The sequence below is a fragment of the Rhodotorula graminis genome, assembly GCF_001329695.1.
Source record: "Rhodotorula graminis WP1 unplaced genomic scaffold RHOBAscaffold_7, whole genome shotgun sequence".
Taxonomy (NCBI): Eukaryota; Fungi; Basidiomycota; class Microbotryomycetes; order Sporidiobolales; family Sporidiobolaceae; genus Rhodotorula; species Rhodotorula graminis.
Window position 1 is genome coordinate 95,304 of NW_017264934.1, and position 24,181 is coordinate 119,484.

The 24,181-nt window shown below is 68.6% G+C and overlaps 8 protein-coding genes across 8 annotated transcripts; 4 read left to right on the forward strand and 4 right to left on the reverse strand.

The window, feature by feature from the left end:
* Positions 1-238: 238 nt before the first annotated feature.
* On the reverse strand, positions 239-3,530 carry RHOBADRAFT_36533 (glycoside hydrolase family 16 protein; the record flags this gene model as incomplete). Its single annotated transcript, XM_018413360.1, has 17 exons — positions 239-410; positions 482-524; positions 590-686; positions 759-776; positions 849-1,018; positions 1,096-1,169; positions 1,250-1,418; positions 1,537-1,585; positions 1,650-1,700; positions 1,758-1,869; positions 1,935-1,962; positions 2,032-2,078; positions 2,160-2,225; positions 2,369-2,483; positions 2,641-2,705; positions 2,769-2,809; positions 2,883-3,530. The coding sequence occupies 17 exons, from the start codon at positions 3,528-3,530 to the stop codon at positions 344-346; spliced, it is 1,860 nt and encodes a 619-aa protein (XP_018270686.1). The 3' UTR covers positions 239-343.
* Positions 3,531-4,338: 808 nt separating this feature from the next.
* On the reverse strand, positions 4,339-7,191 carry RHOBADRAFT_36534 (uncharacterized protein; the record flags this gene model as incomplete). Its single annotated transcript, XM_018413361.1, has 7 exons — positions 4,339-4,571; positions 4,879-4,893; positions 4,989-5,283; positions 5,379-5,697; positions 5,766-5,937; positions 6,023-6,708; positions 6,792-7,191. 7 exons carry the CDS (start codon positions 7,189-7,191, stop codon positions 4,503-4,505), a joined length of 1,956 nt encoding a protein of 651 aa, XP_018270687.1. The 3' UTR covers positions 4,339-4,502.
* Positions 7,192-7,893: 702 nt separating this feature from the next.
* On the forward strand, positions 7,894-12,884 carry RHOBADRAFT_53603 (uncharacterized protein; the record flags this gene model as incomplete). The annotated part of the gene is made up of 4 exons (XM_018416912.1): positions 7,894-10,225; positions 10,304-10,471; positions 10,549-11,912; positions 11,989-12,884. The coding sequence occupies 4 exons, from the start codon at positions 7,894-7,896 to the stop codon at positions 12,763-12,765; spliced, it is 4,641 nt and encodes a 1,546-aa protein (XP_018270688.1). The 3' UTR covers positions 12,766-12,884.
* A 13-nt stretch (positions 12,885-12,897) lies between these two features.
* On the reverse strand, positions 12,898-14,089 carry RHOBADRAFT_44154 (uncharacterized protein; the record flags this gene model as incomplete). Its single annotated transcript, XM_018414359.1, has 5 exons — positions 12,898-13,350; positions 13,443-13,661; positions 13,726-13,832; positions 13,889-13,992; positions 14,070-14,089. The coding sequence occupies 5 exons, from the start codon at positions 14,087-14,089 to the stop codon at positions 12,898-12,900; spliced, it is 903 nt and encodes a 300-aa protein (XP_018270689.1).
* Positions 14,090-14,401: 312 nt separating this feature from the next.
* RHOBADRAFT_15118 (uncharacterized protein) lies at positions 14,402-15,143 on the forward strand (the record flags this gene model as incomplete). Its single annotated transcript, XM_018412239.1, has 5 exons — positions 14,402-14,621; positions 14,697-14,744; positions 14,810-14,847; positions 14,904-14,985; positions 15,067-15,143. The coding sequence occupies 5 exons, from the start codon at positions 14,402-14,404 to the stop codon at positions 15,141-15,143; spliced, it is 465 nt and encodes a 154-aa protein (XP_018270690.1).
* Positions 15,144-15,431: 288 nt separating this feature from the next.
* RHOBADRAFT_53605 (uncharacterized protein) lies at positions 15,432-17,676 on the reverse strand (the record flags this gene model as incomplete). Its single annotated transcript, XM_018416913.1, has 5 exons — positions 15,432-15,637; positions 15,783-16,424; positions 16,519-16,769; positions 16,876-17,048; positions 17,125-17,676. 5 exons carry the CDS (start codon positions 17,674-17,676, stop codon positions 15,480-15,482), a joined length of 1,776 nt encoding a protein of 591 aa, XP_018270691.1. The 3' UTR covers positions 15,432-15,479.
* Positions 17,677-18,143: 467 nt separating this feature from the next.
* On the forward strand, positions 18,144-19,690 carry RHOBADRAFT_53606 (uncharacterized protein; the record flags this gene model as incomplete). Its single annotated transcript, XM_018416914.1, has 5 exons — positions 18,144-18,317; positions 18,429-18,645; positions 18,834-19,023; positions 19,092-19,307; positions 19,386-19,690. The coding sequence occupies 5 exons, from the start codon at positions 18,144-18,146 to the stop codon at positions 19,495-19,497; spliced, it is 909 nt and encodes a 302-aa protein (XP_018270692.1). The 3' UTR covers positions 19,498-19,690.
* A 761-nt stretch (positions 19,691-20,451) lies between these two features.
* RHOBADRAFT_53607 (uncharacterized protein) lies at positions 20,452-24,028 on the forward strand (the record flags this gene model as incomplete). The annotated part of the gene is made up of 11 exons (XM_018416915.1): positions 20,452-20,554; positions 20,616-20,854; positions 20,927-21,945; positions 22,376-22,618; positions 22,868-22,920; positions 22,998-23,137; positions 23,200-23,268; positions 23,360-23,373; positions 23,449-23,508; positions 23,590-23,680; positions 23,830-24,028. 11 exons carry the CDS (start codon positions 20,452-20,454, stop codon positions 23,989-23,991), a joined length of 2,193 nt encoding a protein of 730 aa, XP_018270693.1. The 3' UTR covers positions 23,992-24,028.
* Positions 24,029-24,181: the final 153 nt, after the last annotated feature.

Here is a 24,181-nt window from a genome sequence, read left to right on the forward strand (position 1 = left end):
CACAACGTCCGCCATGCAGACTCTCTCGGCTACGAACAGTGTCGAGCTCGTGCGCTCTCGGCTCGAGTGGCGGCCAGATGAGCTCGCTCTCGCGCCTCGGCGAGTTTGGGAAGGCCGACTCGCGCCTGAGGCTTCGAGCGCTGCTGCTCGCGAGAAAGCGAGGGCGCAGACGTGCTCTCGAGACACGCAGACCGAGAGAAAGAGGCGACGATGCATGCAGATCTACACAGGTAGGCAAGGAAGGCGAGTGTCGGTATCGAGGACGGGGCTCGTGCGAGAGAAGAGCAGGATCATGCAAGCGATGCGAGACGGTGCGGGTGCGGGTACAGGTGGAGAGACGACGCTAAGCGCAGCCCGTCGACGACAGGCGGTTCTGGGGAAAGGGCGCGGGGAAAACAGTCAGGTTCGGGCTGCGAGGGCGGTAGAGAGACGGTCAGTACCGGGCGCCACGTCGTCGAGGAGGTAGGCAAGGTGGACGCACTTGGTGTAGACGTCGGAATGGCGGGCGATGTAGGCGGCAGTCGCTGCGGGCGCCGAGAGAAAAGTGAGAGACGCTCGGGAGGCGAGCGCGAGGAGGGCTCGAGCGCACGGTGGTCGTCCGGGTCACAGCCGATGCGGGGCGGGCCCTTCTGCCACAGGCGAACGTAGTCGATGCGGAACGTGCCCGGGAACGTGAGGTGGGCCCACTGCGGGAGAGGGGAGGACGAGGTCAGTGGGCTCGCGAGGGAGGGAGGAGGAGGCGGACGACGGCGACGCACGTCAGGTTCCTGGAACGCCTGCATGAGTAACAGTGCCCGTGTCAGTATGTGTACGAGCGGTGGGCGAGAGAGAGGGAGAGGTGAGCGCACCTTCGAGATGGCCAAGTTTATGTTGATTGCCATCGGCTCCATGCTCACAAGGCGCTGCCCAATCTCGGTCTCGTCGTTGAGGCCCATGGCGCCCGCCGTGATCTGCCAGGTCGGCGTGCGGTTGACGGCCCACGTGATGACGCCGTTCGGACCGGGCTCGTACTCGAAGCCTGCGAGCAGGCGCCGGGCGAGGAAGGGGTCAGTGCGCGCTCGCTCGAGGTGGAAAAGAGAGGCCGCCGCGACGCACCAAAGGTCGAGTAGCCACGACCCTCGTAGGACGTTGTGTCGGTGAGCGAGATGATGCTGGCGCTTTCCTGGTAGCTGCGGGCAGGGTCGAGAAGGTCAGTCCTCCTCGCTCGACTGGGCCCGCTCGCTCGCGCGAGAGGGAGAGGAGGACGCACACGGCGCCGGTGAACAGGTTCTGAACGGAGCGCGTGTCGTTGTAGATCGTGAAGTGTGGCGTCTCGTTCTTCCAGGCATAGCCGGCGTCCATCGGCGCGAACTGCGAGCTTGGGAAGAGGTGAGCGACGATGGCTCGACGGGCACGAGTAGAGCGAGATTGGGACGCACCTGGATCGACTGCGACGTCGAGCCGATCTTACGCCAGTCGACTTGCTGCTCTGCAGGCGAGAGAGAGAGAGGAAGAATCAGTGAATGTCGAGCTTGAGGGAGGGGAGGGACGACGCACCGGTGACGTCGATCTCGGGCGCACCGCGACCGACGTTGACGCTCGGGCCCTGCACGTAACGAGAGGTCGTCAGACGAGGCGAGGAGAGGTGATTGAAGGAAAAGGGGACGCACAGGGTGGTCCTCGCCCTCGCACGTGCACGCCGACATGCGCTGCCCAGGAAGCTGCGCGGACAAGGTGAGCTCCCGGTCGACCGAGAGACTCGAGAGGAGGGGACGTACGTAGGAGAGCGAGCCGCCGTAGTCCCTGAGCCCGCTGTGCCTCGCGGCGTCGGGCCCGCTTTGGTCCGGGTACGTCTGGTTGGGCAGGGTGCCGACGTCACAGGAGGTGTACCTGCGGCCCGGACTCGACGTCAAGCTCTTGACTTGACGAGGGAGGCCGACGAAAGGGGGACGCACGAGTAAGGCCAGACGCCGTCGACCGAGCCTGTGAGAGGGAGGAAGAGAGGCATCGTGAGCAGCGGCACCTCTGGAAAAGGGACAGACTCGGACGCACCGCCGTATCCAGCACGACCGAGGTTACCGAGGGTCCAGACGCCGGGCCTGCGCGAGCACGTACACGAGGGTGGTGAGCCTCGTGCGACGACTAGGGGGGAACGAGGGAGAGGAGAGAGGGCGACGCACCAGAAGCCCATCGTCTCGGCGTTGCCCGGGAACGATGCCGAGATCTCGAGGTAGCCGCCGGTGAAGCTGCGGGAGGGAGGAGGGCGACAGGGGAAGAGAAAGGGGAAGTGGGTCGATTTGAGAAGGTCAACCTCGCGCTCGAGTCGTCGAGCACGCGCTCCACCTCGCGCCACGTGCGCCACTCGGACAAGGGAGAGAGAGAGACGCACCAGAACTTGTCCCATGACTGCAGCATGCCCGACCGGAAGTTGAGCCCGTTCCACGGCTCCTGGTCGAGCGTGATGACGAGCTTGCCGTCCTTGGTCGTGACGGCATCGGGATCATCTGTGCGGGTAAGGGAGAGGTCAGTTCGGATGCGCGAGAGGAGAGAGGGGAAGAAGGGAGAAGAGGGGGAAAAATGGAGGAAGGAGAGAGGCGAGAACGTGCACCACTCGTAGTCTTGCGTAGCCCACTTGAACGGTACGAGCGTCAGTACCGAGACTCTCCGACATGAACGAGAAGCGAAAGAGGCGGCGTACGTAGCGCAGGTCGACGGCCTCCCAGTACCTGGAGGGCGAACGGCTCGTCAGCAACGGGAGGACGAGGGAGGAAGGGATAGGAGAGACGGACGGGTCGTCACCGGGCCAGAAGGTGCGGCCGTCGACGTTGAACTGTACGAGCGAGAAGAATGTCAGTGACGAACTAGAGACCGTGGGTAGGAGAGAAAGAGAGAGCCGAGCGCACCTCGTCCGAGTACACGAGGTTGTAGACCTCGCCGTCGAAGAAGCCTTGACGTGTGTACGCCTCGAGCGGCGTGTCCGTGTCGACGAGTCCGGGAAGCCCAGGGATGAGGGGCACGCTGCCCGTCGCGTTGATGCCGCCGAGGTTCCAGCCGAGGTCGGTCCTCGCGCCGCTGTGCGGGTTGCCCCACGACCCGAGGATGCCGAAGCGCAGGACGGGCCAGCCGAGGAAGACGCCGAGGAGCGCGATGACGACGAGGACGAGCGACAGGATGTCGACGATGCGCGGGACCGTGTGGCGCTTCCAGCGGCGCTTGTCGAGCGCGGCGTCGACGAGCGGCGACGGGTCGTGGAGGAAGTCGTCGACCGATGCGTTCGACTTGGTCCACAGGAGGTGCTCGAACGACGTCGAGACGGGCGGGTACAGGTGCGAGGCGGACGAGGAGCGAGGAAGGTGAGGGAGGGCGAGCGGCGCCGTCGCCGACGGGTGGTGGTCGACCGAGGCGGGCGACGAGAGGCCGCGACGCAGGGCCGGCGTGTAGGTCCCGCTCGTGAAGCTCGACGAAGACGAGGTCGCCGAGTGGCGCGACGCGTACGGCAGCTGCGGGGCGGCGAGGTCGTCGTCGTCGTCCTCGAGGTCGTGGCGCGGCATGGCCGAGTAGGACCCGCCGACACCGTCGCACGAGTACTGCGCCGTCGCCGCGTTGATGGTCGAGGTGCTGAAGGCGGTGGTCGACGGCGAGAGGACGGACGAGAAGGACGAGAGGCGGAGAGTGTCGGGGCGAGGGTACGGGCCGTACGAGCCGCCGAGGGCGCCCGAGCGGATGGCTGTGGGACGTCCGTCGCAACGAGTCAGTAGACAGACCTGTATCCGCGCCGGCACGAGCTTCAGGGAGAGAGAGGGAACGCACCCTTGGTCGTCTCGTCGAGCCCGCGAATGTCGCCCTCCTCGTGCGCCGACGTCGCAGGCCCACCGAGGCGGGAGCGCACGCCGTTGTCGGTCATCGTGATCGTTGCGAAGGTAGGGCGAGAGCTGCGAGGCGGGCCGAAGGGCTGTGTCAGGGCGCGTGGACTCGGTGAGAGGGGGAGGGGGCGAAGGAGGGACGCACCTGACGAACGATGGGAGCGCCTCGACACTGAGGCGACTCGAGAGGTGCTGCTTGAGGTCTCGACGCGTGAGAGCGAGGAGGAGGAAGAAGAGAGCTCGAGAACGAGAGCGAGCGGGCGAACGTCGGCGAGGGGAGATGTCCGTCCGCTCGCGCCTCGTGCGCGCGGACAGGGGCTCGAACGCGTTGGGGCAGCTGCGCCCTCGCGCCGGCCTCGAGGCGCAGCGCTGAGTGACACGAAAGCCTGCGCTGCTCGGGCGCTCGAGCGCAGGAGGGCAAAGAAAAGCGAGAGAACGTGGCGCGAGACGGACCTTCGCAAGCGAGCCTCTCCCTCCTCGACGCCCGCCTCTCGCGACGGCTGCAACACGGTGCTCATGGACAGGACGACGGTTGAACGAGTAGGAGAGGAAGGGTACAACATGTGCGAGGAGGGAGACGAGGGGAGGAAGCTCGCCGGCTACGTTGGGCGAGGAAAAGGCCGTCGACGTCGGCGACGCGTCCTGCACAAGCCTGCGCCATCAGGTCATCTCGTAGGCCGGCCCGCCCGATCCCTCGGGCACCATCCAGGTGATGTCCTGCGTAGGAACCTGCGGGCGCAAAGGGGAAGAAAGAGGCGTAAATGAGAGGTCGCGAGGAGGGGACGGTGCTCGTCCACGGCGCCGAGCCGCCGCTCAACCCGCCGAGCACGCTCGTAGGTGTGCTCCGAGCGCACAGGGCGCGCAAGAGGCTCCATAGCGCTCGATGTGCGGGGCGACGAGGGAGGACGGCTCGCGCGACCGTCTCGCTCGACGACATTGGCGCCGCGATTGAGCGCTTTGGGTTCGGTCACTGTCCACTGGCACGCTCGACGCATAGAGTAGGAGGAGGGAAGACAGGGGAAGGAGGGAGGCGCACCTTGATGCTGCAAGTCTGCGAGCGCGAGAAAGGGAGAGCGTCAGTACAAGAGGACGAACGACGACGACGACGACGACGGCGCTCTCGAGAAGGGGAGAGAGAGGGCGTACCTTGCAGTGGACGCAGTTCTGCGAGTTGATCTGGAGGCGGTAGCCGTCGGCGTCGGCCTCGCCGCCATTGTCGGCAACGTCGAGGTACTCGTACACGCCGGCGGGGCACACGCGACCGAGCAGGCCGGCGTACTCGCCGACGTTCTTCTTGACGTGCGCGGCACGGTCGGCGGCGGGAATGTGCAGGTGGACCGGCTGGTCCTCGGCGTGGTTGGTGCCCGTGCGCGACAGGTTGGTCAGGAGGTCGAACGAGAGGGTGCCGTCAGGTGCAGGGTAGTCGATCGGCTTGTACTCGCTGCGTGACGAGAGGGCGAGAGAGGTCAGTAACCGCGAAAGAGGCAAAGAGGGGCAGAGAGAGAGAGAGGGAAAGAGGAAAAGGGCGAGACGCACCTCGCCGGTCGGGTCGAGGCATAGTCCTCGCTCGGGTGGTGGAACGTCCAGGGCACGCGACCCTTGAGGACGAGCGAGTCGATGCCCGAGTACATCATGCCGCCGAGGTTGCCGAGCTTCGAGTGGAACGACGGGCGCAGGTTGCGGACCTCCTTGAGCTCCTTGGCGATCCACGACTCCTCGAACGCCGTCTCGTACGACGAGACGTCGAGCGGCGACGCCGGGAGGTACTCGTCGGGCGAGGCAACGTTGTGCGCCGAGATGGCCGAGAAGGCGGCCTCGGCGGCGAGCATGCCCGACTTCATCGACGTGTGCGTGCCTGCGAGACGCTCGTCCTTGTCAGTCACCTGGACCTCTCGAGGAAAAAGAGGAACGCGAGGGACCCACCCTTGATCTTGGGCACGTTGAGGAAGCCGGCCGAGTCGCCGAGCATGGCGCCGCCGGGGAAGGTCAACTTGGGGATCGACTGGTAGCCGCCCTCGTTGAGCGCACGCGCGCCGTACGCGATGCACTCGCCGCCCTCGAGGACGTCCTTGAACAGCGGGTGGTGCTTGAGGCGCTGCGGGCGAGGCGAGAGTGCGCGAGTCAGTCGGGGTCCGAGCGAGGGAAGGGGAGGAAAGGGTTTCAGGGAGGAAGGGACGCACCTGGAGCTCCTTGTACGGCGAGATGTACGGGTTCGGGTAGTCGAGGCCGACGACGATGCCGAGCGAGACCATCTCGTCCTCCATGTGGTACAGCCACGTGCCGCCGTACGTCGAGTTGTCGAGCGGCCAGCCGAGCGTGTGCTGCACCTTGCCCGGCTGATGCTTCTCGGGCTTGACCTTCCACACCTCCTTGACGCCGAGGCCGTACGTCTGCGGGTCCTTGCCGTCGCGCAGGTTGTACTTGTGCTGGACCTGCTTCGACAGCGAGCCGTGGCAGCCCTCGGCGAGGAGCGTCACCTTGGCGAGGAACTGCATGCCCGGCTCGAACGAGTCCTTGGGCTGGAAGTTCTTGTCGAGGCCGATGTCGTTGGTCTGGATGCCGCGCACGCCTTTGCCGTCGGCCGTGTACAGGATCTTGGCGCCGGCGAACCCAGGGTAGATCTCGACGCCCATCTCCTCGGCCTGCTCGGCGAGCCAGCGCGTCAAGCGCGACAGCGAGATGATGTAGTTGCCCTTGTTCGCCATCTGGGGCGGGTGCGGCATCGGGAACGACGACGTGGGCGTGAGCCACCGCATCGAGTCGGACGTCGCGGGCTGGTTGAGCGGCGCGCCCTTGTCCTTCCAGTCGGGGATGAGCTCGTCGAGCGCACGAGGCTCGATGACGGCGCCCGACAGGATGTGTGCGCCTGCAGGACGGGGGAGCAAAGTCAGCGAGACGGGTCGGGGACGACGGGCGAGGCGAGGAAGAGGGGAGACGGAGGGGGCTCACCGACTTCGGCGCCCTTTTCGAGGACGACGACGCGAATCTCCTCGCCGCGCTCCTCGGCGAGCTTCTTGAGCTGGATGGCGGCGCTCAAGCCGGCGGGCCCTGCGCCGACGATGCACACGTCGCACTCGTCCTCGACGCGCTCGACGCCCTCGACCTCGATGTCCTGGTTGAGCGGCTCGGCTTGGCGGAGTGCGGGCGACGAGTGCAGTGCGCGCGCATGGGCGGGCGTGGCGCAGGCAGAGGCGCGGGTGGCGGGGACCGGCGCAGTGGGGCGAGAGCCGGACGAGGTGGACGACGGCGACGAGGTCGAGGGGGACGGGAAGCGCGCCGCTGCCGTGGCGACGCGGGCGGTCGCAGAGCGGTGTGCGAGCGGGCTCTGCCGGGCGATTGAGCGGAGCATGGCAGGTCGCGGTTGATGTGAACGAGCAACTTGAAGCGGGTCGGCAACCTCGCGAGCGAGCCAAGTCAAGCGCGTCCCGATTGGCTGCCGCCTCGTCCGGCTCGCCTGCAGTCTCAGCGGAGCTCTGCACGTCGCTCACAGCGTCTCGAAGCGCCCCGTGCATCGCGCGCACTCGTCGTGAGCGAGAGCGAGCAAGCAGGTCGCGGCGTTTCACGTTTTTCGACGGCTCGCGCTCGCTCGTCGAGCAGCTTCTGACAGAGTTGCAATCTAGGTAGCCACTCGCACCCGAACATGATCTGCACCGCGCACCGCAGTGCTGGATCGCGAGAGAGCGAGACGCACGCGCGAGGTCGGCGGCCGACCAGCTTGCTCTCGCCCTCACCGCTCTGCGCGCTCGGCTGCGCTGCTGCTTGTAGCTTGAGCCCAACAGAGCCCCGCAACGCGTGTCGCACGCCTCGCACCCACGCCGCGAGAGCTCCAAGGTGCGTCCCCTCCTCGTCTCATCAGTCGCGAGCCGACCCTCACTCCTGTTGGCCTCGCAGGACAGCGAGCTAGCCGCACAAGCACTCGACAGCCGCACACAGGGCCAGCGCGTGCCCCATCGACTCGCCCAGGCCCGCTCCTCGCCTTCCAGCTCCCCTCGCCCTCCCCTTTCCCCACCGGCCAGCGTTCGTACGGACGCCTCGTCCCTCTCGCGCCGCCATGGCCGACCCCGAGCACGACAACCTCCCACCACTGCCGCCACCCCTTCCGCCGACGCACGCCCGCAGCTTCTCGTCCTCGTCCTCGTCGAGCGCGGGCGGCAGCTCCCGACCCGCAAACGGCGCCGGCGCACTCTCGGGCGCGCTGCCCCCGCTCAAGCGCAGCGACAGCGGGGCGAGCATCAGCTCGACCTCGACCTCGGCGTCGGCGGCGAGTGCGACGAGGCGCAGGCGCAACGCGGCGCGGTCCGGCGATGCGGGCGCCTACGGCTCGCTCAGCGCGTTCTCGCGCGGTCAGTCCCCCGCGCTCGCCCGCACCCTGTCGTCGGCGTCGTCGGCGTCAGCGTCGTCGTCAACGGGCAGCAGCCGCCCGCTGCGCGACCGCTCGGCGCTCTCGGCCGCCGCCATCTCGGCTGCCGACCTCGACTTTCCCCGCTCGTCGTCCTCGTTCAGCAGCGACAGCAAGGTCGCCTCGCCCTCGCCGACGAGTTCCTCCTTCCACCACCACCGCCATACGACCGCATCGCTCGGCCTCGGCGGCTCGCCCTCTTTCCCCGCCCCGTCCGCCTTCTTCTCGTCCCACTCGCACTCGCGCCCTCCACCTCCTCCTCCGCAACATCAGCAGCAGCTCCCGAGCCCACCTCGCACCGCGTCGGACAGCGGCACGCTCCGCCGCGCACCCGCACCGCAGCGCGTCGCCGTCCCGCAACTGCAGCCCGGCCAGCAGCTCGACGCCACGGGCCCGAGCCCGACTCGGCCCGAGCGCCCGCCGAGAGACGCGCGCCGCAGCGCCAGCACGAGTACGACGCCCAACCTGAGCTCGAGCAGCGCGTTCGACCCGATCGAGGACGCGAGCAGGCCGACGGCCGTCTCGCGCACGAGCTCGTCGGGCCCGAGCGCCGCCGCAGCGGCGTCGACGCTCGACACGGACCACGACCTCGGTCTCGGCGCGCCCGTGTCGCGCTCGCCGAGCTTGTCGCGCAGCGAGGCGGGCGAGGGCGGGTTCGCGCACAGCGCGGTGGACGGCGCCGACGAGGCGGAGCGCAGGAGGGAGCGGCGAGCGAGGAGGGCCGACGAGCTGCGCGAGAAGAACCAGCGCATCCTCGACTCGATCAACGGGCGCGCGCCAGGCCCACTTCCCGCCGCAGCGCCGTCGCCGCCGCCGACGTCGGCCAATCCGGCGGCGGCCCGCGACGTGCCAGGGCTGCGCCGCTCCGAGACGAGCTCGACTCTGCGCGACGTCGGCGGCGTCGGCGACGGCGGCGACCTCGGCTCGCTGTCGCTCCTGTCGGACGAGCCGGCGCCAACCTACGCCCGCCTCGATAGCGGCGACTCGGCGTCGTCCTGGCTCGACGACACGCGTCGCGCCGAGCGCGAGTTCGGCGTGCAGCCCCCTCGAGCAGACGTCGACGCAGGGTTCGCCCGCAGCAGGACGCTCGGCGACCTGGCGCGCACAGCCGCCGCCCCGTCGTCGTCCCCCTCGCCGTCCTCCTCCCGCTCCCCCTTCCCTTCCGCACCCGTCTCCGCCCATCAGCAGCCCCGCACGCCCTCGGCACTCGACCGCCACGCCTCGCTGCGCGAGTACGCCCCTGCGACGGCACCGCGCGCGAGCACCTCGCTCGGCTACTCGGCCTTCCACTCGTCGGGCACGGGCTCGCTCCGCTCGACGCCCCGGCGCAGCGAAGTCCTCCTCGCCAACCGCGACCGCGATCGTCCTCGCGACCGGGCGGCGCAGCGCGAGCCGCTCCGCGCAGCGACGGCGCTCGGCAGCCCCGAGGGCGGCGCGGCGCGAGATGCCGCCATCGAGCGCAGCCTGCGGGTGAGCGCGAGCCGCGACGCCCTCAGCTCGTTCGCCAGCTCGGGCTCGGGCTCGGGCGTGGGCCCGGCGCCGTGGAGCGTGCGCGAGCGCGTGAGGAGCGACCCGCGCCGGAGCGTGAGCCGGGTCGACTGGCGGCGCGATGGCACCGCCGGCGCCGAGGAGGACGACGACGAGCAGGAGCTTGGGCGCGACGTGCGGCGGCACATGCGCGCGGCGACGGCGAGCCCGACGCTCGCTGCGGCGGTGCGCCGGCCTGCGAGCAGCCTCGCCCTCGGGCGCGAGGCGCCGTCCCGCACGCACGGGCGGGACACGCTCGTCGCGACGAGGCGTGCGGGTCAGCGGCGAGGCGGTGGGAGCGACGAGGAGCTGGAGGAGCTGGAGCACGAGGAGGAGACGACGCCCAAGAGCGGGAGGAAGCGGGCGAGCAAGGAGAGCGGTGGCAGCGGTGGAGCGGGAGGGACAGACGGGCGGTACTCGCGTCTGTCGGGCGCAAGGGCAGGCGTCGGGCGTAACGGTGCGTCGCCTCTCCCTCTCGATCGCGCTCGACCTCTTTCGGGTCTGCCGCTGAACCTTCTTTCCTCCCGCCTCACAGGTTTCGCCAGCATGTCGCCGCTCTCGCCGACGAGCACAACGAGCTCGCACGTCTCGCCGCCGCCATCATCGGCTCGCTCGGACGACCGGCTCTCGAGCGTGTCGACCGAAGCTCGCCGGGAGCGGCTCAAGGGCGTCGACGTCGGCTCTGAAGCCTGGATGGCCGAGTGTGCGTCTCGCTTTCCCTCTTCTGCCAACGCCTTCCTTCGTGACGTTCACTGACTCGCTCGCGGTCTGCTCCTGCAGTCGACGACCTACGCCGCCGCACGGTCCGCTCTCGCGCTTCGGGCAGAAGCGCCGACGCCGCCTCGTCGGCGCACAACGAGCCCGACCTCGAGCGCGAGCGTACGATCCGCGCCATCAACGCGCTCCTCGCCGGGCAGGGCATCTTCGCGACCGCTGCCGCCCTTCCTCCTTCCTCGTCATCCCCCGATGAACCCTTGTCGCCAGCCTCGTCCTCGTCAACCTCGTCCCCGCACAAGCGCCAGCCGTCTGAGCGCCTGCGCCGTACCTCAATCGCCGCCTCGCCCTCGTCTCGAACCCTCAACGGCATCGCAGACCGCGCCGGCGCCGAGAGCGTCCTCGGCGGCCTCATCAACCACGGCCTCCGGGCCGCCGGGCCCACCAACGGCACGGCGGCAGGTGTCGCCGAGGCTGAGCAGCATCACCGCCTGCTCTTCTCGGCGCTCGAGCAGTTCGAGGCGCACTTCGGCGCCGCAGACGCAGGCGGCGAGCTCGTCTCGCGCATGGACGCCCTCGTCACGTCGACGACGAGGCTCAACGGCGGCCTGCGCGGTCTCGCGCACAGCGTTCGCGAGGCCCAGGTCGCCGCGCAGCTCGACGAGGACCGCCTCGGCGCCGGCGCCGACGGCGACCTCGCGCCGTTCGAGAAGAGCGTCGCGGCGCTCCTGCGGGCGAGCGACGACCAGGTCCGGTGCCTCACCGAGGACATGGTCGCCTTTGCGCGCCTCGACCGCGAGCGCGAGCGGCGGGCACGGCGCGAGGGCAGCGCCGACGCCGCAGCGGGCACGAGCCGCCCCGTCTCGAGGGCGAGCACGTACCGCAGCAGCATGGGCGGCGGCGGCGGCGGCGGTGCGCTGTACTCGCCGCCGAAGCGTGCGGCGACGGCCTCGCCGTTCGACAGCCTCAGCAGCGGCAGCGCCCTCGTCTCGCACGCCGCCGCCAGCTCGCGCAGCCCAGCACTCGGCCTCGGCAAGAAGGACGTCCTGCGCGACCCGCTCTCGCCCGCGCTGGACGGCCTGCGCTCGTCCGCCGCAACCGGCTCGGCTCGGCGGCACACGCTCGGGTTCGCGTCGGGTGGGCGAGGAGGTGCCGGCGCCGGGGCGTACTACGGCGCCGGGCAGGACTCGCCGACGCCGTCGAGCGGGAGGAGGGGCGAGGGCGTACACGGGCGCAGCCCCCTCGCAACGCAGACGAGCAGGGCGGCAGATGGCGCGTTCGACACGCCGTCGAGGTCGGCGAGCGCGGCGGGCATCCTGCGGCGGCAGAGCTTGACGAGCAGCAGCGCGACGGCGCCAGAGTCGCTCGCGGGTCTCGGGCTGCCGCTGCCCGGCACGGCCGGGTCAAGCACGAGGAGGGGAAAGACCTCGGTGCGTCGCTCCCTCTCTCGCCGATTCTCTCTCGCCTCCTCTCTGCCTGATACTGACCCTTTCCCGCCGGCCGCAGGACACGACCGTGCGCCCGTCGTCGCCGACCTCGGTCCGCTTCCCGACGCAGGACCACCTCCCGACCACCCGAGTCGACACGGCGTCGGCCAACACGCGCACGAGCCCGACCCAGGCGCCGCCGGCCGGGCCTTTCCGCGCCTACAGCGACCGGGACCAGTCGCGCGCGCTGCGGGCGCTCGAGCTCGGCGCCAACCTCGACGAGGAGCCGCAGCGCAACTCGTTTGAGCGCGACGTGCTCGGCGCCGACGACGATGACGACGACGAGGCGCTCGCGCGCGAGCTCGCGCTGCAGCTCCAGGAGGCGACCGCCGAGCGCGACCTGCCCGACCTTCCTGCGGCCTCGCCTGCGGGCTCGCCGTCCGTCCCAACCACAAGCACCGTCGCCGCCGTCGTCTCGCAGTACCCGTACGCCGGCCCGGTCGTCAACATCGCGCGCCCGAACCCGCAGCAGCAGCAGCAGCAGGAGAGCCCGACGGGCATGCGGAGCAAGAGCCGCCTGCGCCTCTCGAGCGGCGGGCTCGGCGCCGCGCTCAAGAACGCGCTCAGTCGAGCAGGCGGCGGCGGCGGTGGAGGATCGGGCGAGCGGGAGCGCAAGAGCTCGGGCGAGGGCGAGGCGGCGGGCAGCCCGGTGCGCGGTCTCGGCATGACGCCGTCGGCGTCGCGGTCGAGCATGGCGAGCTTCGACCGGCCGTCGAGCGTCGCGAGCACGACGGACGAGCGCAGGGTCGAGCGCAGGAGGGAAGTTGAGGCCGTGCTGCGGCAGGCGAGGCGGTGAGCGGGCGGGTGGGGAGCAGGACGGCGAGGCTCTCGGTGTACTCTCTCTTCCCCTTGTGCCCTCTCCCTCCTCGTCTCGCCGAACACGACCTGTAACGCTCGCCTCGGAAGTGTACACGTGCAACGGCTCGTTTCAAAAAGCGTCGTCGCGAGCGAGAGCGACTATTTCTGCGAGAGCCACTTCACGGACCCACTCGGGCCGCCGCAGCGCAAGGCTCACGTCGCCGTTGCCGCCCGTCGCCTGCTCCGTTACGGCGAGCCAGTACGTCTGCTGCTCGTGCGCCTCGCTCGAACCGGCGTCCTCGCCGACCTCGACGAGCGAGAACCGCCAGCCGTCCATCTTCCGACCCTCGAGCGTTCCCTCGCCGACCCGCCGCGCCTCGTGCCCCTCGCCGCTTTCGCCCATGCCGGCGTCAAGCTTGAGCTTGAACGAGACGCTGCGCAGGTCGCGGTGCAGGCCCTCGCCCGTCGCCTTGACGAACGCCTCCTTGAGCGTCCAGAGCGCGAGGACGTGCCGCAGCCGTCGGGCGTCGCTGCCCGGGCCGGCGCCGAAGCGCGAGAGAGCCGAGAGCTCTCGCGGAGCGAGCTGCGCGGTAGGATGGTCGAGAGGAGTCAGTTCACGGGACGAGGACGGCGAAACCAGGGTTGGAGGGAGAGAGAGGGACAATGGCGACGAACCTGTTCTGCCACGCCCGAGACGAACTCGTCGACCGAGGTACCGTCCCAGGGATTGCGAATGCGCATGACGTCGACACCGACGCGAGGCGAAGGCGCGGTCGAGCCCGGGAACGGTGAGGTTGAGGCAGGGCGAGGCTCGAGCACCGAGACGACGGCGACGAGCTCGCCGTCGTGAGAGGTGTTGTAGTCGTAGGCGTGTTCAGGCGGTTCAGATCGCTCCTGTGGGCATGATGTTCTGCGTGAGAGGGTCGTCGCAGTGCTGAGAACGCGAAAGTGGACGGACGAGGTACGGCCGCCCTCGCTCGCTTTTGCGGAAGCTCAACGCGGTCCAAGGCTGGTCGAGCCGGGTCGACGCGACGTGAAGGGCAAGTAGTCGTCCACAGATGCATCCTGTGAGGCCGACAAGGTCAGGGCTGCGCTGATAAATGCGGTGAAAGAGGACGCACGGCGAGCATCTCGCAGGAAGCGGAACTTGCGGACGTCGACGCGCGATTCGGGGTCGACCAGGTCGATGAGCGTGTCGAGGGAATGATCGTTGAGGGCGGTGTCGCTATTTGGCGCCGGGAACGCCTCGTTGACGCGCAGGAGATGGACGGCGAGGGTTGAAGTCGAGGTGGTCGTGGGCACTGCGGGAGAAAGAGCGGCATGAGCGCGTGATCGAGGGGATTGAGGACCCAGCGACGCACTGCTCTAAAGTACTGGGAGCGCTGAACAAGGCTCAAGGCGTGTGCCGCACTCGCGAGAGGCCGAGATAGATGAGAGCAGGCGATGAGGAGCAGGTCGACGGCGCAGCCTCGTGCGGGCGTGCACGTCGCTTGAAGGAGCAGGCTGATAGAGCTGGATCTGCTGCTCGTAACAGCAAGCAAGCGCAGGCTGTGTGTCGAGCTGACGGTCCAGGGAGAAGCTCGTCGATGGTGCCGACCTCGCTCAGCTCCTCCCGCACGCGTCGAACGGCTCAGATGGCCGACCAAGGAGCACCAGCTGCCTCGACAGCACCCGCAGACTCGCCCGCACCGGACTACGAGGCCCTGACCAACACGCTGCGGCCCCTCACCGACTGCTTCCTCACGGTCCGCATCATCAAGTCGTTCACGTACCGCACCACCAAGAACCTCCTCTTGCCCCACGTCGACTGCACCACCACCACCGTCGGCCAACTCAAGGACCTGTGCCGCGAGCGTGCGTCCCCTTCTCGCCCCTTCTCCCTCCCGCGCCTCCTCGTCCAGGTTCGCTGACTCTTCTCCCTCGCGTCAGAGGTCAAGACGGCCGCCGGGTTCAGGCCTTTCCGCACCGTCGAGCTCGGTGAGTTGTCAATGCTCTTTGTCGTCCATGTGTGAGCGCCGCTGACCCTGTCCTCGTTCGCGCAGACACGCTCAAGCTCTACACGACCGCGCACGGCCACAAGGTGCGCTCCCTCTGTCTTCTCTCTCGCCGCGATCGACCTGACACGCTCTCGAGCAGACGACCAACCTCATCATCAACCTCGAGTCGGACGACGACATCCTCCTCGACGACTCGGCGACGCTCGCCTCGGTCGGCATCGGTGCGTCTCTCGCCCTCTTCTTTCCTTATCCTGTCCCGCTCTCGTCCGCTCACCATTCACTGTCGACTAATGCGCACGCAGAGCACGAGGGCGAGATCAGCTTCTTCAACGGCAAGCTGTACGAGGAGTTCAAGAACGACCCGGAGCAGAAGTGGTGAGCGAGGACGGACGAGGCGGGGAACGACGACGACGCACGCACGCAGCACGCATCTTCTGGGCTCTCGAGTTTTAGTCTCTCGGTGTTGTAGCGTCTAGCTTTGCAAAGGCGGTTCAGCCGCAGCGCGCGAGATGGTCGAGAGGCTGCAGCTCTCCTCGCTTTGCCAGCTTCCACACTGCGAGGGCGACGTTCCAGCTCCTCTCTCGAGCGAGAGCCGTCCTACCTCTCTCGAGAATCCGAAAGGAACTGCGATACGACCTGCGTTCCACGCCCACGCCGCTTCTCCTGCCCCTCGCCCGTCCTCCTCCTCGACGACGCGCCCGCACGCCCGCCCGGCTCAAGCGCCGAGCACCGCCTGGACCCTCGCCGTCGGGCTCCACCACGCGTCGACGCTGCGCACCCTGCCGCCGAACGAGCCGCCGTGGAAGTCGCGCGGGCCAACGGCGCCTTCCTCGCCCGAGAGGAGGAGCGCGAGGCGGCCGGTCGGGCTCGCGGCTGCGGGTGCGGCGAGCGACGAGGACGAGAGAGGGATAGAGGATGACGAGGGCGAGGCAGGAGAGGGAGAGGGAAGGTGAGAGCGATCAGGAAAGGTTCTGCTCGAGAGGCTCGAGAGCGAGAGAAAGAGAAAGCGAGGACGCACCGCTGACGATGAACGCGTCGGCATAGAGCGACAGCGTCGTCAAGTCCCTCGCAAAGTGCCTCGCGAGGAGCACCTTGAGCCCCCTCGGCACCTCGTCGTTCCACCGCTTCTGGTCCCACTCGCTCAGGAGCCGGTCCGCCCCGCCTCCCTCGCCCGACGATGCCCCGCCATTGCCGAATACCCCGTCCCACCTCGCGAGCTCGTCGCTCGCCGGCGCCGACGTCCTGACGACGTTGAACTCGACGCTCTCGGGCCGCGCCGCGAGCTCGTCGAACGCGCTCGAGTTGGCCGTGAGCGCGACGAGCGTCGCCGTCGTGCCCGGCGGGAACAAAGTCGGGCGCACGCGCGAGTACGACGGGCTCGCGCTCGAGGCGTGCGTGAGGCGGCGCGTCGCGTCGTGCGCGGCGGCGAGGGGCGCCGAGGGGTCGCCGACGTGGAACGACGAGGCGGCGGCGGCGGCGCCGGGTGGCGGCGACAGGCCAAACAGGGACAGCGAGAGCGACGGCTTGGGGCCGCCGAGGTGCAGGCCGACGACGGGACCGCGGTCGGCCCGCTCGGCGACGCCGAGCTCCCACGCCTCGCGGTCTTGCTCCTCGTCGTCCTGCGACGTGTCGACCGGTGCGGCGCCCTTGCGGCGGTTCCCTGTGTGCACAGATGCGAGGTCAGGGTCGGACGTCGCGAGAGGCAAAGGCTGGAAGAGGGAGAAGGGCGAGGAGAAAGGGAAAGGTCGACGCACCTCCCCACGTCGGCGAGTGCTTCCTGTGCCGCAGCCCGCCTCCTCCAAGCCCGAGCTCCATCCTCTGCTTCCGCACGAGCGCCGCGAGCTCCTGGTTCGGGCGCCACACCTCCTTGAGCGCGGCGGCAAAGTCGGAAAAGACCTCCTCGAACGCCGACGGGAGCGTCTCGCCCTCGGGAAGGACGGTCGTGCCCGGGGCAAACTTGCGCGCGCGAAGGTCGTCAAGGTCGTTCGGGTCGAGCATCTCGTCGCTGCAGGGGAAAAGAAGGCGGAGAGAGCGTCAGGGCTTGCACGCGAGAATCGTCCTGCACGGACTCGGCGGAACCGAAAGAGAGACAAAGGAAAAGCGCGACGGACCGGATCCACTCGTCGACCTGCGGCTCGGTCTCGCGCCCGAGCCAGACGCGGTCTTGGCCCTGCCACCGCCTCGTGCCGACACGCGTCGCCGCCCCGGTCGAGAACCAGTCCTCGGGCGGGCGGCAGTGGACGAGGCGCGGCACGAAATAGTCGCTCAGGGCGCCGTAGTTCCACTGCGAGTGCGAGAGAGGCATGTCAGGAGGGGTTTTGTGCTGAGGGGAGAGGGCTCGTGGAGACAGGAGGACGGACCTGGGCGTCGTCGGCGAGGAGGGCGTACCCGAGCTTGTTGGCGACGACGAGCGCGCGCGCATAGTGGAGCATCTCGCTCGAGAAGCCGTGCTGGTCGCCCATGCGGAAGAGCATGACGCGCTTGCACGCGGGGAGCGTCTCGCCGTTGACGACGACGTCGCCGTCGCCGGGGCGCACGTCGCGCCACTTGCGCGGGAGGACCCACGACTCGGGCGCGCCCTGGCGGAGAGCTTTGCGCTCGCGGGCGTGGTGGGCGAGGGCCGAGGGGCTGAGGCGGGAGGTGGAGGACGACGAGGACGACGAGGACGAGGACAAGAGGGCAGGGGCATAGTGTAGGACGAGGAAGAGGGCGAGGGCGGCGGCGATGACGCGGATGGCGAGCCGGGGCGGGATGTCGGGTGTCGACGAGCGGCCTTGCGACGACGCAGGCGAGTCGGGTCCACCACTGAATGGGGCGGTCCTCGGGGTGCGCGGGCTCGCGGCGTTTGAGCGCTTCTGGGCGATCGAGCTGGTGCGCACGTGGCCTCGCGAGTCGGCTGCGGTCGAGGCCATGGCTGTCGAGGGGCGAGAGGTGGACGACGGCGCGTGCGGGGGAGCGACGGACGAGGAGGGACGACCGGGGAGGTGCTCTCGCGCGACGGGCGGCGGGCTCGTAGGCCGGGCGACGTGTCCCGAGGGTGTGCGGGTACTGTGCGCTGGTCGCAGATCGCTCTGGTGCGCGTCGAGCGGTGCGGCGACCCTCGAGCGTCGACGAGCTCCGTCATCAGGACGAAGGCAGCCACCTCGCTCTCTTCGCACCTCGCGTGGACGGTCTAGCCGGACAGATCTATGCAGTAGATCATTGCGCATCGCTGTGAGTACAAAGACGCACCCCTAGAGGCGAGCGGAATCTCATCAGTTGCAGCGAGGGCACCTCGCTTGGCACCTCGGCCCTTTAAACCTCGCACGCACTCTCGCACCAGCTGCTCGACAGAGACCTGCACTCGACTACACTCGCCCACCGCACCTGCGCACACACCATGCCCAGCCCCCGCCCCTCGACCACTCGCCGCCTCCTCGGCCTCACTCTCGCAGTTAGCGCTGCACTCGCTCTTCCCTCGGCAATCGCCTCGCCCTTCCACCAGAAGCGCGCTCCTGTCTTGGAGCCAGGCGGCTACTACAACCCGACCTCGAACGGCGGCAAGTGGCTCACGGTCCGTCGCCACCTTTCCTCCTCTCGTCCTTCACCGCCCCCCTGTCCCCTCGGCCTCGTGCCTCGGCCTGCTCCTCACTCGCCCTACTGACGCTTCCCTCTTGGCCAACAGCTTGCACGCAACGCCGACGGCAAGGGCGAGCCCTTGAACGCCGTCGTCGTCCTCGACGGCGGCGCCAACGACGACCTGTTCGACGACTGGTCCCTCTCGATCAACTTTGGCTCGTACCTCCTCGACTCGCAGGGCGTCGGCAGCTACGTCGGCGAGTGCCTCGGTCAGAGTGACGGTGCGAGGCAGGCGGCCAACCTGGGCGACGGCCAGGGCATGCGTGCGTCCGCCTTCCTCCTCGTCCTTCTTCCCCTCCTCTCCTCTCCCCTTCTCTCATCTCCGCCCCTCTCTCCGCGCCTTCCCTCCTTCTTCTTCCATCTCCTCGTCCCTCCCTCGACCTCTGCTACCATCGCGCAGGCGGCCGACAAGGACCGGACGACTCGCTGACCTCCCTCTCCTCGCACGCAGGCAACCAGACGGACATCTTGCGGGAGAACTTTGGAGACGTTACGTACGGAACGTGCCGCGAATCCGCTGAGGGAGGGGAACACTTCAGGGTCTTCCCTCAGGTAGGTCCTGAAGCAGACTCGGGCGCCTACTTCCTTGCGGCCAGTAGCGAGGAGCCGCTGTCGCAAAACCATATGATCGTTCCGAACGGGTCCGTCCCAGTCTCTCTCTCCTCTCGGGCCCTACTCGACACCCTCCCTGACTCTGTGCTCCCCGTAGCTACGACCTGGGCCGCGACGAGGTCGTTCGGCGCGCGACCGTGTCGGGCGGGACCAAGTCGCCCGTCACGAACCGCACGTTCGAGACGACGGCGACCAACGCGAGCGGGCCGGGCTACTTTGCCAACGTGTCGATCGACGAGATCAATCACGGCATCGCGACCGACGGCGTCGTCGCCGTGCTCAACGTCAAGGTGACGAGCGACCCGGTGGCTGCGTGCGTCCCCTCTCTTCTCTCCTTCTCTCTTTCTCGTGCGCGCACGCGTCGTGACTGACTCGATGCATCGTCTTGCAGGAAGAGCACCTCGGCGGGCATCCGCACCCTCGGCTCGCCCTCGCCGCTCCTCGTCGCCCAGTCGGCCTCGTTCGCCCTCTTCGCCCTCTTCGCCCTCGCCCTCCTCGCCTAGGCGACTCGCCCACTCTCGCCTCACCACTTTGTAGCTATCTCGACGCCCCCACCCGCACCCGCATGCGCACCTAGACGCTTTGACCTCCCTCACCCTCTCTTCTCCTCCCCTCGCCCCGGCTCGAAGCCGCCCTCGCCTTTGTCATTACTCTCCCATAGACGTCTCCCGCAACGACCGACTCTCTGCTCTCTGGAGGCTCGCATCGGCGCTCGAGAAAGAGAGAGAGACTCGCGTTGCACATGCTCTGCTCGTCCACCGCCTCGTCCACCTCGACGGCCGCTCGCGCAGCACCAGGCCCGCCAGCAGACCTTGCCACTCGCCCGCCTCGGACATATCTCGCACTCAAACCTCTGAGCGAGCCCGGCGCCGGGCAGGAGCGCGCCGCCCGGGGCTTGAGAGAGGTCCACGCCTGGCTGCGAGCCGTTCGAGCGGCGCCTGGACCGCCCGCGGTTCTCGACGAGGTTGTCGACCGGGACGTCGCGAGGGGACGACGAGACGAAAGTCCACGTGCATGAGTGGGTCAAGGGGGACGAGGTGGACGAGAGGGAGGAGAACTTGAAAGGTCGTGGCGGAGGAGGTCGCAGGGAGGTTGTAGCTGGAAGGACGGGGCGAGAGGGACAGGCCACTCGGTCGCAGTGACGTGCGAGAGGCAGACGTACCAACGGTGATCGTGCATCCCGCTCGTGGGTGGCCGAGCCGAGCGAGGCGAGACGAAGAGAGGCTGGCAGCGAGGAGAGGTGACGTGCGCCACGCGCTCGAGCAGAGCAGCTTGTGCTCTTGCAGGACAAGCAGTGCGGCAGCTCGTGCAGACACATGCCTCGCCAAGAGCGTGCGTGGCGAGCGACAGCGAGAAAGAGGTGGGCGAGGGGGAGGACGAGGAGATTGCGCCCTCCACGCCAGCTCCTCTTGCGCCAGGGCACCTGTGAGCGTACTAAAGCGCTCTCGAACCACCACATGGGCGACCCACCAGCACACGAACCGCTCCCGTCGCGCTCGCATGTCCTCGTCCACCCGCTCTCGTCTTCATCAGCGCGAGCGGCCCACGACCTCGTCCACGGTGCGTAGAGCCAGCTTTCTCTGCCGTGTCCGTTCTCTGACATCCTTGAACTCGGTCGCAGCTATCCGCAACCACTCGCGGCACGATGCCGCTCCTCCCCCTTCCCCACCTTCCCCTCGCCCTCGCTCGACCTCGCCGCACTACTCGCCCTGGCGCATCAGCAACAAGTACTACCGCGCCTCGGTTGCCTTTCGCGTCATGTCGCCGAGCGACGCAGATTTGGACCAGGAGGACGACCTGCGCACGAGCCTGAGCGAGGGGGACGAGCCCGCCGTGGTCGTCGTCGCGCCCGCTTCTGCAGTGCGTCCAGCTCCTCGCCCTCTTTCCCCCCTTCCTCCGCGACAGACACTGATCCCGTGCGCGTGCCCACAGTTGCCTTCGCCGACCGTCCTCGCCCTCCTCGAGCGCCTCTCCTCCCGCGACCCCGAATTCGACGTCGCCCTCCTCGTCACGCACCCTCCTTCCCCCGCGCACGGCGCCTCGGCCACGTCTACCGCTACTCAAGCCGTCGCCGACGGCCCGACTGGCCCGGGCGCCGGCGCCGGCGAGATGGACGAGGCGGCCTGGGACGACGCCGCCCTGTCGGCCGGCTTCGAGTGGGTCCACCTCGGTCCCGCACCTCGAGCGGCGAGCGGGAACGGCCAGGTCGATGCGGAGGACGAGGAGGACGGCGAGTCGCCCGTCGGCCGCGTCGTTGCCGCCCTGCACGCGCATATGTGGGACGGCATGGAGCGCGTGGAGCGGCCGGCTCGAGCTCCTCCTCGCCGCTCGTATACGCTCGCCAACGGCACAAGCGGTGCTTCGGTTGGTCATGGCGAGGACAACGAGGAGGACGAGGACGACGCCGAGGACTGGTCGGCCTTGAGCGCGCCGCCTCTTCCTGCGCCGCGGGTCCGGCCCGGCGAGGCCGCAGCTGGAGCGGCATGGGCGTTCCCCGAGCGCTTCCTTCCGTCCATCGCGCGCTCGACGACGGACGGGAGCGGCGCGGCAGGCGAGGACGACGTGTCGGCGGCGGCGGGAGCGAGGACGTCGTCGTCGTTCGAGGACGACTTTGCGCCGTTCGTCAGCGCAACGAGCTCGTCGACTTCCTTTGACGCCAACACGACCGCCGATGCTGCCGCCGGCACGTCTGCCCTGGCGCATGACGCTGGTCCACTCGGCGTTGGCGGCGCCGACGCCGCCTCGATTGCCGCCTCGCCGCCGTACCGCCACCCCTCCCTCGCCTTTCCCGACTCGACCTCCGCCTCTATCACCTCGCCGCACCCTCTCCTGACCGACGACCCTTCCCTCGACCCCGCCGACACCGACCTCGACTCGCTCGACGACCTCTTCTCGCGCCTGTCGACCGCGCGCGCCGCGACGGCTTCGATGGACCTCGACGAGCGGCGCGCGTACGCCGAGCGCGTCGTGAGGGAACTGCTCGGGGAGGATGCGCTCGCCGGGTTGAGCGGGAGCGACGGCGAGGGAGAAGAGAGCTGAGGGAGATTGGGCTGTAGTCGGCGGGCGAGCGCGACAGGTCGGTGGACAGGCGCCTTCCGACCTTGATAGACCACGTGCAATAGACCTCGTTCGCCTTTCCGAGCGGCACGAGCTTGCTGTCGCGAGCTGCGAGCTTGCGAGGAGGGTCGGCGACGGTCCGGGCGGTGGCAACGAGGCAGTGACACTCAGCTCAGGCCCTGCTCCCGGCTGTGCGTCTCTCTCAAGAGCCACAGAGCTCCCTGTAGCACAAGGTCGCCCACCGAGAGCTGCGCGAGCCGTCGCTCGTTTCATCTGTCCGCCGGCACTTCGCGACCTCTCTCGCTCTCGCTCGCACTCGCGCAGGCACATGCCGCCGCGCACACGCATCCCAGCACCCGTCCAGCTTCGCCCATCCCCCCGCGCACGGCCCACCGCCGCTCCCTCCACCCCGCCATCGTTCGACCCCACCTCGCTCCGCGCCCGCTTCCTCCCGTTCGCCCCAAGCCCCGGCATGTCGTGGAACGCCGCTCTCGAGAACTACGCACGCCTCAAGAGGCCGGACAAGGAGCTGCAGCAGGGCGTGTGGCTCGCGCACAACGACCAGACGTGCGTCCCCCTTCCCTTGCCCTCTCTCGACGCAAGGTGGGCAGCGTGCGGTCACGAGCGGTCCGGCAGAGCGAGTCGAGGCGTGTACACTGCAAGCTGGAGCTGCGGGACAGTGCGGCAGACGCGGCGACGGTCGAGCACTCGGTCGAGGGACCCTCGCCGGCTACCTTGCTCTGGGCGCGGCGGCTTCAGGGAAACCTCCAGCGACGAGCCTGCCGATGACCCGACACTGACCTTCCTGGCCCGCAGGATGACTATCTTCGATGGCTTCGAAAAGGCCAAGTACCACATGCTCGTCCTGCGTACGTCCCTCTCTCCCTCCTTTCCTGGGCCTGCAGAGCCGCCAGCCCTGATCTTTTGTCCGCCGTCACACCTGCAGCTCGCGATCCGTTCCCCCTCCCCAATCCTCCAGGAGGCACCGTCCCCCGATCGGCCCTCGTCTCGCTCTCGGCCCTGCTCGACAGCCCGCATGCGCTGTCGGTCCTCAAGGCGTTGCGATCGGCGGGAGAGGAGGTCGCTGTGCGCCTCGACCGCCTCGCACGACAAGTACGAGCGTCGACTGACACGTGATCGCCCTGCAGGAAATGATCCGCGACGAGATGGACAAGGAGGAAGGGTGGACGTGGGACGTGAGGATGGGCTTTCATGCGGTGCGTCCGGATGCTCGCGACTTTGGCAGAGCCCCTCCTTTCTGAGGATCTGAGGAGGCCTTACTGACGTGCTGGTGGTCCCGTCTCGCAGGTCGAGTCGATGCGGTGCGCCTCCCCTGGTCGCGCCTCTCGCTCTCGAGGCGACATGACCTGACGCGCTCCATTCCTCGTGCGACGCAGCCACGTCCACCTGCACGTCATCTCGAACGACATGATCTCGCCCAAGCTCAAGAACAAGAAGTGCGTCCTCGCCTCTCCCCTTGGTCCTTGTCTGGGGAACGGCGTCGACGAGCACCGAGTGACGCTCTCTCCCTCGCGCAGGCACTGGAACTCTTTTCACCCGACACTAGGCTTCTTCCTGCATCTCGACGACGTGATCAAGGGCGTCGAGAGCGAGGACGGGTACCAGCTCGTGCGTCGACTCGCTCCCTCTTCTTCAGCACTTTGCCCGAGCCGTCACTGACTTTGCGCCCACCTTCCCACCTTCCTCGCACCCGACACATCCATCTATCTCCTCCGCCTGTCGCCCTCGCCGCTCTCGACCGCCCACCCGCCGCGCAGGATGCGCCTCGAGCGTACGAGCCGCTCCTCAAGGGCCCGCTCGTCTCGCACTATCCGCCCTACGCCGAGTTCAAGAACCTGCCGCAGCTCAAGTCGCACCTCGAGGACGAGTGGGAGCGGCTCGGCAGGCGAGTGCGCGAGGAGAAGCAGGCCGAGGGGTAAGAGGCGTCAGCAGGGACGCAATGAGCGTGCTCGTCTCGCTCGCGCGGTCCCGGCCGAGAGGCTCTTCTCCTCTTCTGCTCCGCCTCTCAGTCTCTCGGCTGGCCTTGAGCTTCTTCTGCTGCTCTCTCGAGGCTGCACGGCGTCGTCGGCCGAGGGAGGCGACGATCCTGTGGAGGCGGCGGTCGATCGT